General features: G+C 37.3%; 1 protein-coding gene across 1 annotated transcript in view; it reads left to right on the top strand.

Moving 5' to 3' along the window:
- Positions 1-91: 91 nt before the first annotated feature.
- The window catches only part of LOC117402265 (protein MEMO1), a 31836-nt gene continuing 18261 nt past the window's right edge, over positions 92-13666 (top strand). Inside the window, exons 1-2 of the mRNA XM_034003239.2 lie at positions 92-449; positions 12708-12789. Of these exons, the coding sequence (XP_033859130.1) occupies positions 389-449; positions 12708-12789 (143 nt within the window). The 5' untranslated portion in view covers positions 92-388. The remainder of the gene's footprint in view (positions 450-12707; positions 12790-13666) is intronic.

Raw genomic sequence — 13666 nt, forward strand, 5'->3', positions numbered from 1 at the left:
TCTTACCTGCCTAGATACTGTGACAAATCAGAGCACTCAAACAGTTTTCAGAGCCAATGAGAACTCCCTAGCGCTCCCACGGCATGGTAGCCGATTTATACCAAACCAAGAACGGTGAACAGTGTGCTTCCAGCAGCAAGTAGAATAACTGGCTTCCGGGCTTTTGTTTACCGTCTCCGAAAGCCAATCTTTCAGTTAAAGTTTTTGTTTACTTTTTTTTTTATTATTTCAATTTAGTTTCTGGCGTTTGTTTTCTTACGTTTTTATTCCATATTCGTTCATATAACCCCCTGTTTTATTTGTGTTGTTCATTACTATTTTTTTATTTATTTTAAACTTTTTCTGTTCGGGTTTTTAACTGACCAAGATTGGCGGCTCGGGCACTAAGATGTCAAACCGAGTGGTGTGCAGAGAAGCGAGTCACGCTGGCAGCTGGTACACCGCCACAGGTAGAACCGGGGACAGTGGGGTAGTGGTTTGTGTTTGGGCCATGATCCGGGGTCTGGTGATTAGTACTGTTTAGGGGGAGGAAAGACTTGCAATTAATAAGCACCACCAGTTTTAAAGCTAAAACAAACAGGCCTCTGCTGCTAATGGGATGTATTTGATGTGTGAAATAAAAGCACGTGTATCTGAATTAAAAAATAACAAACTTTTATGTCATGGATGCCGTGACATTTTAAAATGTGATTTTTGCTGTTTGCCGACTGTTTTGTTGTTATGTGCAAGGCCCCTCCTTTGTGGTCTCTGAAAACAACAACCTGAAAATTAAATGTCTATGCTATTAGATAATCCCTTTGTTTGGTCTCTTACTCGGCCGATGGTTATTATTTTTATGCAGAAGTAATTTTATTATTTATTTGTAAGTTTTTTACACATGCAGCTAGCTGTATTCTGTTCATAATCGGTTATTTATGTTTAAGGCGTTCAACATAAATACAACTACATTGACATTTCAGCTTGGGGGAGGGGGTATTTAAAAAAATATATATATAGATAGATATTATATAGATATTTTAAAGAGATGAGTTGATCTGGCATCTCGCTTTAATGTCTTGTAGCCCCTTTAGTTTATATGCTTAGCACATTACGTGTTAGTTGATGAAATAAACATAGCTGATTCAGCAATTTTGCTTCGCAGCAGACAATAGGTTTAGGAACATTCAGTATATACCAGAATGCTACTTTTCAAACAATGACAGAGCCTTGACTGGAGAATTAATATCAGAAAGACGAAAGTGCACGTGGATTAATATGTATAAAACAAATAAATAAAAAAATAAAAAATGTTGTGGGCGCACTAAATCAGTATGTTTTTTACAGTTAACTTCGATTTAACAGCAGCAATTAAAATATCTTTGTATTTTGTTTTTACTGTCTCGGATATTTTATTTGGAAAATAATCGAAGTACTGGACCCGTGAAGCTTTAAACCCGTCGTACTGTAATCAGTGCATTTTCATTTAGACAACAAAGAACTGGGTAGGGCAGCTGACTTGACAGTATGGCTCTACTTGCATTGCAAGCCTGTGTTGCCAATTAATCTACATTTCCAAAGTGGGTTTCTAGGTGAAAGCCAACGGTTGAATAAAAGTAGTTTTAACTCTAAATATTTTAGCACTGTTGATGTCTGACAGTATAAATAACACCCTTTTTAATTTTGTAAGTGCTGTTTTTTTTATTATTTTATTTGTGTATATAAAGCCTTTTACTTAGTTACTGTTGATATCTGTCTTGTTTTTCTTCCTAACCCTCCCCCTATTTACAGTTTGGCTGTGATCTTCGATTTATTAAGATGTTGCTGTAGCTAAATATGCATATTTTCCTTATTAATGTTATTGCTGCTATACAAGGTTTTATATTTGTAAAAATGTAACTCAACCAGAACTACTTTGAAGGCTGAATATCTTAATTTTTTTTTTTTAATGTGCATGTTTACAAAAGAAGCCTAGCCCTCTCTTAACAAAGCAGATATTTATCATGCGTTTGTTATACCATTTCTTAACCTATTCCTAAAATCCATGAAGGAGCAGATAATCTTTCTATTTGTGGAGATGCATTCTGAAAGGGTTGGGGACCATCCTTGAGAAACCCCTCCCAAGCTGGAATGTATCTGAGTGTCTAGAAAAACCAGATCGGACGACTTAAAGGGTCTAGATGGAACAAAAGGAATGAAGTACACCAAGACAACAGTGTGTTAGGTTGCAGAGGCTGTCCTTTAATGACGATGAACGGCATGCATGGAGTGGCACTTGTATTTTAATAGTAACAATGCTCATTTCATTATTGTTTTTTGATGTAGTGTCTGAGAAACGTGTGTCTGTGTTATTAATTTTGCCACAAATTTGTTTGATACCACAGCATGCTGAACTGAACCTTCCTTACCTACATATTTATTACCCTCCATATTGCTCCCTTAGAGCCTGAGTGCCTAATTTTACAATAGTAGGATATCTGACCACAAGAAACTTAATTGAATCATTGAAATTCTAGTGAGTTACAGGAAAATAATTTCATCGAGGGTTTCTGTGACGTCATAAATTACGAGGCCAAAGGTCGAGTAATTTATAAGCTGTCACAGAAACCCAGAGATGGAATTGTTTTCCTGTAACTCACTGAAGGGGCCCAGCTATTATTTTTTATAATACATGGATACCCTTGTGATGCAAATATTAAAGACAACGAGGTTCAGCAGTACAGTTCGTGTTTTTTTTTTTAGACGTAGTGTTTCAGTGCTGTACAGATGTTCTATGTCGTTATCCGTTTCTATGAGATACGAATGTACCAACTTTACATATATATATATTTTTTACGTATTCTCATTTTGTTGATCATTAATGAACATTTCTGTACTGTGGGTGTTGTCAAGCGATTGAAAAGAAGACATTTTGTATTTGAATTGAAAGTGATGGTCTAGGAGTCAAATGGGTCAAAGTTCAAGTATATTTTCAAATCTAGCCTTCATCCGTGTGTATACTAAGTGGAATGTACAGATTGCCAGTGTTTTTTAATTAGTTATTTTTGTAATATTTGTGGCACTAATATTTTCTGCTGGCATGGATAGGCTTATGAGATAGGGCTACCCTGTGCTTTCACACATCCAGGCCTTTTAATCATGTTTGTATGGGAAATGGGATATTTTTTTCATTAAAAAAAAACACTTTTATTGGGTATCCTATAATTTAATTTTATGTGGGTCTTGGTTTTAAATGGCACATGGAGATAAGGTCAGCACGAAATTGTTTTAGTATGCCCTTATGTATTCCACTGAAAGGTGGATGTAGGAGCTCTTAAACCAACCTTCTGAGTTCTTTGAAGATTTGTAACATCAATGTATCACTTTCCAAATAGAAAGAAAACATGAACATAGCACTGGGGTAAAATGCTTTGTGAATATGGCCGAAACTGTTGAGGTGTGCAGTCAGTAACCAGTTCTGTCCATATCATTTTCAGTCTTGATGCAGCTGATGCCTGCATTTTCTTGTAAACTACCAAGCTTAGGTAACTGCTAATACAGTGGATTTCATCCGATAGCACTTTCTGTAATTAAGCTGACTCCTTCAGTTTCCCTTAAACTGCTTCTGCTGTGCTCAGGGGGCGCGACAAACGGGTTTTAGCTGAAGTGTATTTATTTACACTGTAAAAAGTTTACATGTGTAAATTAAAATTACATTTCTAAATGGTATATATTTTTTAAACATTGAATGCAAATGTAGTTTTTTTTTTAGGATCTTGCAGCAATTACATTTTCCAGTAATTCATCATGTTAGAACTATAATACAGTGTCGACAAGTTTTCTTCTATGTTAACTTGTGTAGCATAAAGTTCATTTCTTTTTTTATATAAAAGAAAGTAGGGCATGAGTGATTTAAATTTCTTCAGGCAGTGCAGTCCTCTATGAAGGGGAATCCGTGGAAATCCAGGAATGCCTATCCTATTCAGTGCATATCTGGGGCACTGTGTGATGGTGTTAGGATGAAGGCACAGTGGGAATAGTTGTAGGATATATATATATATATATAAATATATATACTGCTGTCTGACAAAATAATTGACTCCAGGTAATGACGTAACAGAAGTACAATAAAAGCCTGTAAACCAGTGTCATAAATAATCCTAGTTAACCCCAGCGGTGTTGCCATATGGAAGAAGAAAAGCCCTATGCTAGGGTGGTCGAAGCAAATTTTAGATTTGAACAAACAAAACCCCAAAATAGCTTACGTTGTGTTTTTAACTAGCTTAAACACATCTGAAATCAAAATGTGTTTTAATCATGTAAAAATGTATTAACGCACCAACTTCAGCTACTTTTTCTACACAGTGGCCATCTTGGATTTGAGTTTCGCCCTCTATTGACTTTGAGCCTTCATAATTAAAAAATAATATGTTTACAAAAAGGTCAAAAAAATATTCTAAGCTAGATGGTGGTTTTTAAATTGAAAGATGAAAAGTTTAAGTGTACAAGCAAGCCTCCCAAAAACACACTATGCCTTCATCCTAATACCGTCACACAGTGCCCCAGATATGCACTGAAGAATGGCATGGATCGGACACAGTCCTTACTGCAGGCACCGACTAGAGGGGAGGCATGCCTTGATTTAGTCTTTTCAAATAATGAAAACAGAATAACTAAAACAGAGGTCAGAGAGCCATTGGCAAACTCAGACCACAACATGGTCTCATTTGAAGTATGTTTTAAAACCCCAAAAGTAATGACTAAAGCTAAGGTTTACAATTTTAGAAAAGCAAACTATGAAGGTATGAAACAGAGACTAACAGAAGTAGATTGGAGTAAAATAGAGAAAACATCCACAGAAAAAGGATGGCTGTTTTTTAAAAATGTTGTACTAGAGGCGCAAAACAATTACATCCCAAAAGTAGACAAATCTAAATCTAAAACAAAATGGTTTAATAGATCAATTAAAAAAAAAAAAAAATCAGCGAAAAAAGGCACTTTACAGAGCGTTTTAAAAGGGACCAAAAACAAAGTACACAGAAAGAGTACTTGGAACTGCAAACACAAGTCAAAAAGGAAGTTAGAAAGGCCAAGAGAGAGAGATAGAAATCAATATTGCTAAGGGGGCTAAAACCAATTCCAAAATGTTTTTCCAATATTAACAGAGCAAACGTAATACCGATCCACAAAAAGGGAGACAAAACCGAACCAGGTAAATAAAGACCAATAAGCCTGACTTCTATTATGTGTAAACTTATGGAAACTATAATAAGATCTAAAATGGAAAATTACCTATATGGTAACAATATCCTGGGAGACAGTCAGCATGGTTTTAGGAAAGGGAGATTGTGTCTAACTAACCTGCTTGACTTTTTTGAGGATGCAACATCGACAATGGATAATTGCAAAGCATACAAAATGGTTTATTTAGATTTCCAGAAAGCTTTTGACAAAGTCCCGCATAAAAGATTAATTCTCAAACTGAATGCAGTAGGGATTCAAGGAAATGCATGCACATGGATTAGGGAGTGGTTAACATGTAGAAAACAGAAAGTACTTATTAGAGGAGAAACCTCAAAATGGAGTGAGGTAACCAGTGGTGTACCACAGGGATCAGTATTAGGTCCTCTGCTATTCCTAATCTACATTAATGATTTAAATTCTGGTATAGTAAGCAAACTTGTTAAATTTGCAGACAGCACAAAAATAGGAGGAGTGGCAAACACTGTTGCAGCAGCAAAGGTCATTCAAAATGATCTAGACAGCATTCAGAACTGGGCAGACACATGGCAAATGAAATTTAATAGAGAAAAGTGTAAAGTATTGCATGCAGGCAATAAAAATGTGCATTATAAATATCATATGGGAGATACTGAAATTGACGAAGGGAACTATGAAAAAGACCTAGGTGTTTATGTTGACTCAGAAATGTCTTCATCTAGACAATGTGGGGAAGCTATAAAAAAGGCCAACAAGATGCTCGGATATATTGTGAGAAGTGTTGAATATAAATCAAGGGAAGTAATCTTAAAACTTTACAATGCATTAGTAAGACCTCACCTAGAATATTGTGTTCAGTTCTGGTCACCTCGTTATAAAAAGGATATTGCTGCTCTAGAAAGAGTGCAAAGATGAGCAACCAGAATTGGGTCTATCTCGGGTTTAAAAGGCATGTCGTATGCAGACAGACTAAAAGAATTGAATCTGTTCAGTCTTGAACAAAGAAGACTACGCGGCGATCTGATTCAAACATTCAAAATCCTAAAAGGTATAGACAATGTCAACCTGAGGGACTTCTTTGACTTGAAAAAAGAAAAAAGGACCAGGGGTCATAAATGGAGATTAGATAAAGGGGCATTAAGAACAGAAAACAGGAGGCACTTTTTTACACAGAGAATTGTGAGGGTCTGGAACTAACTCCCCAGTAATGTTGTTGAAGCTGACACCCTGGGAACCTTCTAGAAGCTGCTTGATGAGATTCTGGGATCAATAAGCTTCTAACAACCAAACGAACAAGATGGGCTGAATGGCCTCCTCTTGTTTGTAAACTTTCTTATGTAGATGTATGTGTCACTTTTAAAGGTATGGGCTTTGTTTACATATATCAAAACACAATTTTTAAAGCCTTGTTTAAAATATGATGTTGTAGTCTATTAAGAAAATACTATTATCCCTGTGCTGCAATGTGTTTTTGAAGTTAAAAGGCCCCTGTGTCATAGAGGAAGCTCGCTTCGCCCTCTGGCTACATCACCATTGTGAAATGACACGGTTGCCAATTTTCCAAGTGCGGATCATATTTCCACCCACATAACTAAAAACCAAAGCATGATTGGCTCTTGGTTTAAATGATGATGCATTATAGACACTTTCAGCAGTAAATAGTGTAAATATTACCTCGGCCCTGATGGGTTTAGGTTTTGAAATCAGGGTAGGAAGGAAGTGCGATTTGTGTCACATTTCTGTATGTCCAAATTACTAGGGCCTAAACTGGCAGAAAGCTTAGATTACTTTTCATTTATTTTACAACCATTAATCTAAGTCGACCAGGACGGCTAGATATGGAGCTTGAATAAGGGTAGCAACTAAAAACGTAGTGCTACGGATCCGCTGATCAATATAGAAGATACTATAAGAAAAAAGAGAAATAATGACATGCGGTATGTCTTCTTCAATTGCTATACTATACTGAAATGTGCATTTTTAACTTGATTAATATTTGTATTACATTTTTATAGTGCTGGGTTCGAAGGTTCATTCACTAGCCAGGGATTTGAAGATTGTTTTAAACCTTCGAAGGTTTTCACGCACTGTGTTTTTTTTTTCTTCCTTTTAACAGAAACTGTTTGACAATGTGTGAATAACATAAATCATACATTAAATGTCACTCGCAGGCAAAATTCGATCTTTTGATTTGTATAATGCATATTATATTACATAAACAAAAGTTGTTAATAAAATCTGCTACCAAATCGTTACACATTATGTACAACTGGAGCAGGGTATAGTATCCAAAGCAGTGGGCTCGTACCTCTAGTGGCTGTATTGCTTCAGTAAAATATACACGGAATACCTAGTGTACAAGACGGTGTAAGAGAAGTGCTATGGTAGAATATGTTTGAAACGCACAAAATATACGCTAATACTAATCATTTTAATTTAAAAAACTGAGCACCGTCCGCCCGTCCCCTCTCCAGCTTGTGTTATCCAGAGGTAAACCTTTACTTTCTTCATTCGCCATCTCGACAGTAAAGCGTTGTATAGAGTAAGCTGTATTTAAAGAAATGTCTCGAAACCCGTCTGCTGTTTAGGATTTTTTTGTATCCCCAGACAACCAAAAAAAAAAAAAAGTGGAATGCAAACTGTGCAAGCGACTCATATCATGGAGGCATAACCAATCTCTGGGGTCACTTGACAATATTAGTATTAATATTTTTAGTAGTAGTGAACGGTGACTGTTAAATAAAGCTTTGTCCGCTGCAGTTGGTGCTGTGTTGCAGTGCAAGCTTACTGAGGCTCAATTACGTGTAAATAAACGTAATTGCATTTTTATTTAAATCATAAAAAACATGATTTACTGTTCTATATAACATATTTTTAAACTACATGTGACTGTTTTATTCCATTTATATGGATTACCTGTAAAATAGGATTTTCAATCAAATATAAACAAGTAGCTATGATGACGTCGCCAATCAATGATGCAAATGAGTATCATCGAAGGTTCGAACCTTCGAAGGTCAAAATGTACCCTTCATTGCAGCCCTACATTTTTACCAGTTTCAAAGTGCTTCAGATAATATTTTCTAAAAATTGTTTTTTTTTTTTACAGGGAAATAAAACTAAAAACAAAGTATGAGTATTGTGATTATTATTTATCTTTACCGGAGTATTTATACTTCTAAAAAATGTAGAAAGATTGTGCTTCACTGATTAGTATTCAATTATGTGACAAGTTGAAAACTGCAAAGTTCATGAGCAGCACAGCAGAACCCTTCACAGGAGCAGAACTCTGACCCCCGGTTTGTCCATCCTAACCCTATACTTTATCTATTTGAATTTGTTTTAAAATCAGCATCCTTTGGTTGGTTATATTGCATATGTCTGTAAAAAAATTAGTGTTAAGAAGTGGAGTGCTCCACATGCCAGTTTCCAATGACCCCCGAACCCCACAAGAGCCTGGGGAATGGAAAACCTCTCGCCAGAGCCATTCACAGCTTTGTGGCGTAAGTAAAACAGGATGTGTTTGTGTCTTTTTTAATTCGTCCCTGTACATTGTGATGTAGTGGTTATTGTAAATGGTTATAAAATGAATCCATTTGAGAGCACTGGATGTTAGGGAAACCTACTGTACTGCAGAATTGAAGGAAAGTCATTTGGAAGGAGACCATAATGTACATATGGTTGATGTTTCGCAATTCAGGTTATTGCCATTTTAATTGGATCCAGATGCTTCTGACACAGTGTTGTTGCTGAAAATGAAATAGACATATCTGGGTAATAATGCATAAAAACTGGGCAAATATGTTAGGATTCAGCATGACTACTGACTGCCAGTACTGACCATGCATAAAAAAGGCATTGGCTTTTTAGGGTAGACTCAGATTTGTAAATGTGTGTGTAATAGACGGATAGATTGATTGATTACAGAGTTAGAAACGGACGCTTGCCCAAGGTGAATTAAATCTGATGAGGACTAGTTGATGTCTGTCTCTCCAGTACTCTTCTGGGCGAGTACTTAAAACAAATGTACAGATATACTCTCACGTTAACATTCTTGCGTTAAATGCAGGAAAATCAATTTTCTAACTGGGTGTAGCAGTGGTGAGGTAAGCCTTCATCTCCCCTGCAGTGCCAACCCCACTTAATATGACGTTTACATTTGTGTTCTCCCTCTGAAGTTTATTGGGCGATTGATTTTACTGAGACACTTTGCATCTTTTGAAGTCAATGTAAAGTAATTTTACAAAAATACCGGGTTGCACCCCCCCCCCCCCCCCCCCCCCCCCCAAAAAAAAAAAAAAAAAGACTGAAGATGTGATTAGCAAAGGCGGCCGGTTGTACTAACAAGATTTAAAAAAAAAAAAAAAAAACAGGCCATGTTTTACTAAACATTTTGCCATAATTAACATTATTGTAATATGTTGCTTAAAACATAACACAATATATTCATAATAAAGTTGAGTTCATTACCTATAAACAACAGTAGCACGTTTAAAGTTTGGGAGTCGCTGTCTGTAGCTTGGTGGTGTTTACATTACTGTCAGTATATTATTGATTGGAAGCTGAAATTTTGTTTTTAAAACACACTTGTATAGGACAGTACCATTTTAATAGCAAAACATTCACTGGCATCTCTGACAAACCAAAAGGCGATCTTTCACCTATTCAAAACCATTGATACAAAGTCCCCCAGCTTTCTTGAGAGAAATCTGCGTTTCCCTTGTTTTTTTGTATTTTTTATGCTCCCATTAGTATCCAACCTAGTAGATTCAGCGTCTGTCAGTTCTGGCAGAGTCTACTGTACTTGCTGAAGCGGTTTTCAACCACTGCTAATTTAAAAAAAAAAAAATTAGCCACCTAGATAACAATTTAATCCCGAGGGCTACAGTGAAACGTACTGTCTTTAAATTGGGACTTTAGTGAAGACCACGTGTGTGTGTGAGACATTCATTATTATAGGCAGTAATTCCTAGTTATTTAATCACTCAGAGGCTGTAACACCGAACTCCACAAACCAGCCAGCATTTTTGTAAATAGCAACATATGTAATGAATAATAAAATAAACATTTTATTTGTTACCGGTGCCAGTTGCAGGCGGAGCTTCTTGGTCGGCAAGGTGACACAGCTGTGAGAATCCTGTCTGGTGCTGTCAGTTTCTCAGCACACAGTACAGTAATCACTCAGTAATAAGGTGCATACAGGTGATCGCTTCGTGGAACATCTAAGAAGTATAAGAATTAACACCTCCACATTTCCGCTTGTTAACACAAATGACCACACTGCAGAAGACATTACAATTTGTGGAATTAATCAGAGCTATGGGACAAATACAGCCAGGAAACGAAAAGAACGCAAATTCATTTTCAAATTGGGCACTTTGGAACCTCTTGGAATGAACATTCTATTCTGGTCGTCATGTCATCATCCTTCGGGACTTTTCTTTTGAAAGACAACTTGTTTTTAACAGCTTTTTCCATCCAGCTGAAGGACTTGTAGTCTAAAACGTCCTTATAGGGTTCGACATTAACTATGGCCCGGCGGCCCGGGGCCAGTAGAGATCGCAGTTTGGCCGGTAGTTATGAAGCACCACAGGCCCGACTGGGCCAGTTACATTTAACTAGTATAATATATATAGTGCACATGGCTTCCATTTCATGAATCCAGGAAAATGGGCCAGTGTGCCAAAAAGCTGAAAATTAATTTACAAACCATTTCTTAAAAACGTAAAATCTACGAACTAAAAACTACGAACTAATCCTAATTTTCCCACCGCACGTCATATTTGTTGTACAGTCAGAATCTGAGACTGCATACGAAAGTGCTGTGTTGGTACTTGTTGCTGTGACATGGCAAATCTTTTACAAATCAGGTTTTCTACAACTAAGCAACCAATAAGCCAAAAGGAAAGCACTGAAATCAATAAATCATAAAGTAACTATGGACTTGCAGATAAAACAGCAGCTTTATTTGTTGTGAATTCACCATTTCGTTTACATCATATCCAGTCTCACAGTAACTTGTCCCGATGGATACCCAGATACACGATCAAATTGTCTTAAATTTTTGATTTGGGATCCGATGTGTTCAGGTCAAAAATGCCATTCACAATCTTTCCAGGACTCGTTGGTATCAATCAGCAAGATTGGCACTGACTTGGGAGAGGCTACACAAGTGACAACGCTCTGAGAAGGATTGTTATTTTGTATTAAGAATATTGTTGTAATAGTGTTTATTATTAAGATTAGGGATGGGAATTTCGAATAGTTTCCTATTTGAATGCACAGGGTGCAGTATTTTTATGTATTTGATTACCTGAACTCTGGTCCCTTACGCTACCAAGAATAAATGGCAAATGCGTGTGTACAAGCAGACAGCATAACAATGTAAGCCAGTAAAGTTTAGCCGGGTTCACAAAGTGTACAAACAATGTCCAAGATGAGATTTCTTCGTTCAATACCCTATTCCTTAGGCACAAGTTTGTGGAGACATCATGGTGAGTTATGCTGACTGTTGCATTGTTCAAGCCAGCTGGTGGGACGGTGGAAGTGTGATGTGGGGAGGAATCTCCTTTAACACAAGAACGCCTTTGGTGCAGAGTGGGGGCAACCTTACTGCCCAGCAATACACTGACTAAGTCCTTCAGGCAACAGTTTTTCCGTTCCTGCAAGCCAATCCGGAAGTGTCAATTTTCCAGCAGGACAATGCAAGGATTACAATTGCACGGCTTCAGGAAAACAATTTCGAGGTCTTGCTTTGGCCAGCTTTTTCTCCTGAGTCCGATAAAACATCTGTGGGACCAAATCGCCAGTGCCATCCACAGGAGACAACGGCCACCAGCCAGCCATCACCAGATGCACAGGAAGAGTGGCGGAACATCCCACAGCAGTCTATCCAGAGACTGATCGGGTCTATACGTCAACGCTGCTAGGATTGTGTTAATGCTCAGGGAGGTCATACCCAATACTAATGTTTGTAAGGTTTTCATTTTGACTGTGTCATGTTTCATACTGAATGTATCATGATTCTTTGATCTGTATTTCTGTTCACATTTTCTGTGATTGTTTGATATCTATGTTTAAAATATTTGATTAAATCCATTAGACCTGAGCATTGTGTTTCTTTTGTGCATCTGTGTATATATGTATGTATGTATTGAGGGTAGCCAATGAGTAAGGGGGAACTTGTATAATGAAAAAACTTGCCATTCTTAGTTTTTTTTTATTAGGGTGGATTTAAACTTGGGACACCATAGGGTAACAGTGTGTTTGTCTTCTTTTCTAGCAGTCTTCTTGCTGTGGTACATCTATATGTATAATAATGGTGGTATTTTAAAGGAAGGCTTCGCTTTCCTTTCTTAGACATCTATGCTTTTGCATTATGGAAAAGCATTTGTCATTTTGTGATGATAAAAGGTCCTGTTTTTTCTGAAGTGTGGCTTTGGCATTGCTTTATAGACAGTGCTAATGTAGTCATTCTCTGCATTAATGTACATTGGAATTCATGTAATCTCTGTTTTTGTGATCTGTTACAGGATCCCAGCTGAATGCACAATTAGAAGGCTGGCTCTCTCAAGCGCAAACCACAAAAAGACCTGCTAGAGCCATTATTGCACCGTAAGCCTTGATTTTATATTCATTCAATACCTGTGATATCACTGTCTATGTTAACAGTTTCAGTGTTTATCATAAAAAACAAGGCCCTTCTGTCAGGAGGCGAGTGGTGTGGGTAAAGAGTGCAATGTCCAGACAAAGGTTGTATTTCCAAAACATCCGTATTTATTTATTACAACAATAAATAGCCACCCCTGTACCAGTGATGGTATCGAGGGTATACAGAGGGTTTTCAGTCCCCAAACAATAACAGTGAATTCACAATGGTAATCCTGTCTGTCTTCTATCTTTCTGAAACCCGTTTCTTGGACACCGGAGGTGCCTTCCTGCCTATAGATAGACAGTGCTGTGAAAAAGTATTTCCCCCCTGTCAGATTTTCTGCATTTTTGCATATTTTTGACACTGAATGTTATCAGATCTTCAACCAAAACCTAATGTTAGATAAGAGACCCTGAGTGAACAAATAACACACAAATTTGATACATATTTCATTTCTTTATTAAAGAAAGTTATGCAACACCCAATGCCCCCGTGTGAAAAAGTAATCGCCCCCTTAGACTCAATAACTGGTTACGCCACCTTTAGCAGCAATAACTGCAACCAAACGCTTCCTGTAGTTATTGATTAGTCTCTCACAGCGCCGTGGAGGAATTTAGGCCCACTCCTCCATACAGAACCGCTTCAACTCAGTGACATTTCTAGGTTTTTCGAGCATGAACTGCTCATTTCAGGTCTTGCCACAACATCTCAATGGAATTTAGGTCTGGCCTTTGACTAGGCCATTCCATAACTTCAAATTTCTTGTTCTTCAGCCATTCTGATGTAGACTAGCTTGTGTGTTTCGGATCATTGTCTTGCTGCGCGTCAGAGCAGAATTCA

This window comes from Acipenser ruthenus, chromosome 5, assembly GCF_902713425.1.
Source record: "Acipenser ruthenus chromosome 5, fAciRut3.2 maternal haplotype, whole genome shotgun sequence".
NCBI lineage: Eukaryota > Metazoa > Chordata > Actinopteri > Acipenseriformes > Acipenseridae > Acipenser > Acipenser ruthenus.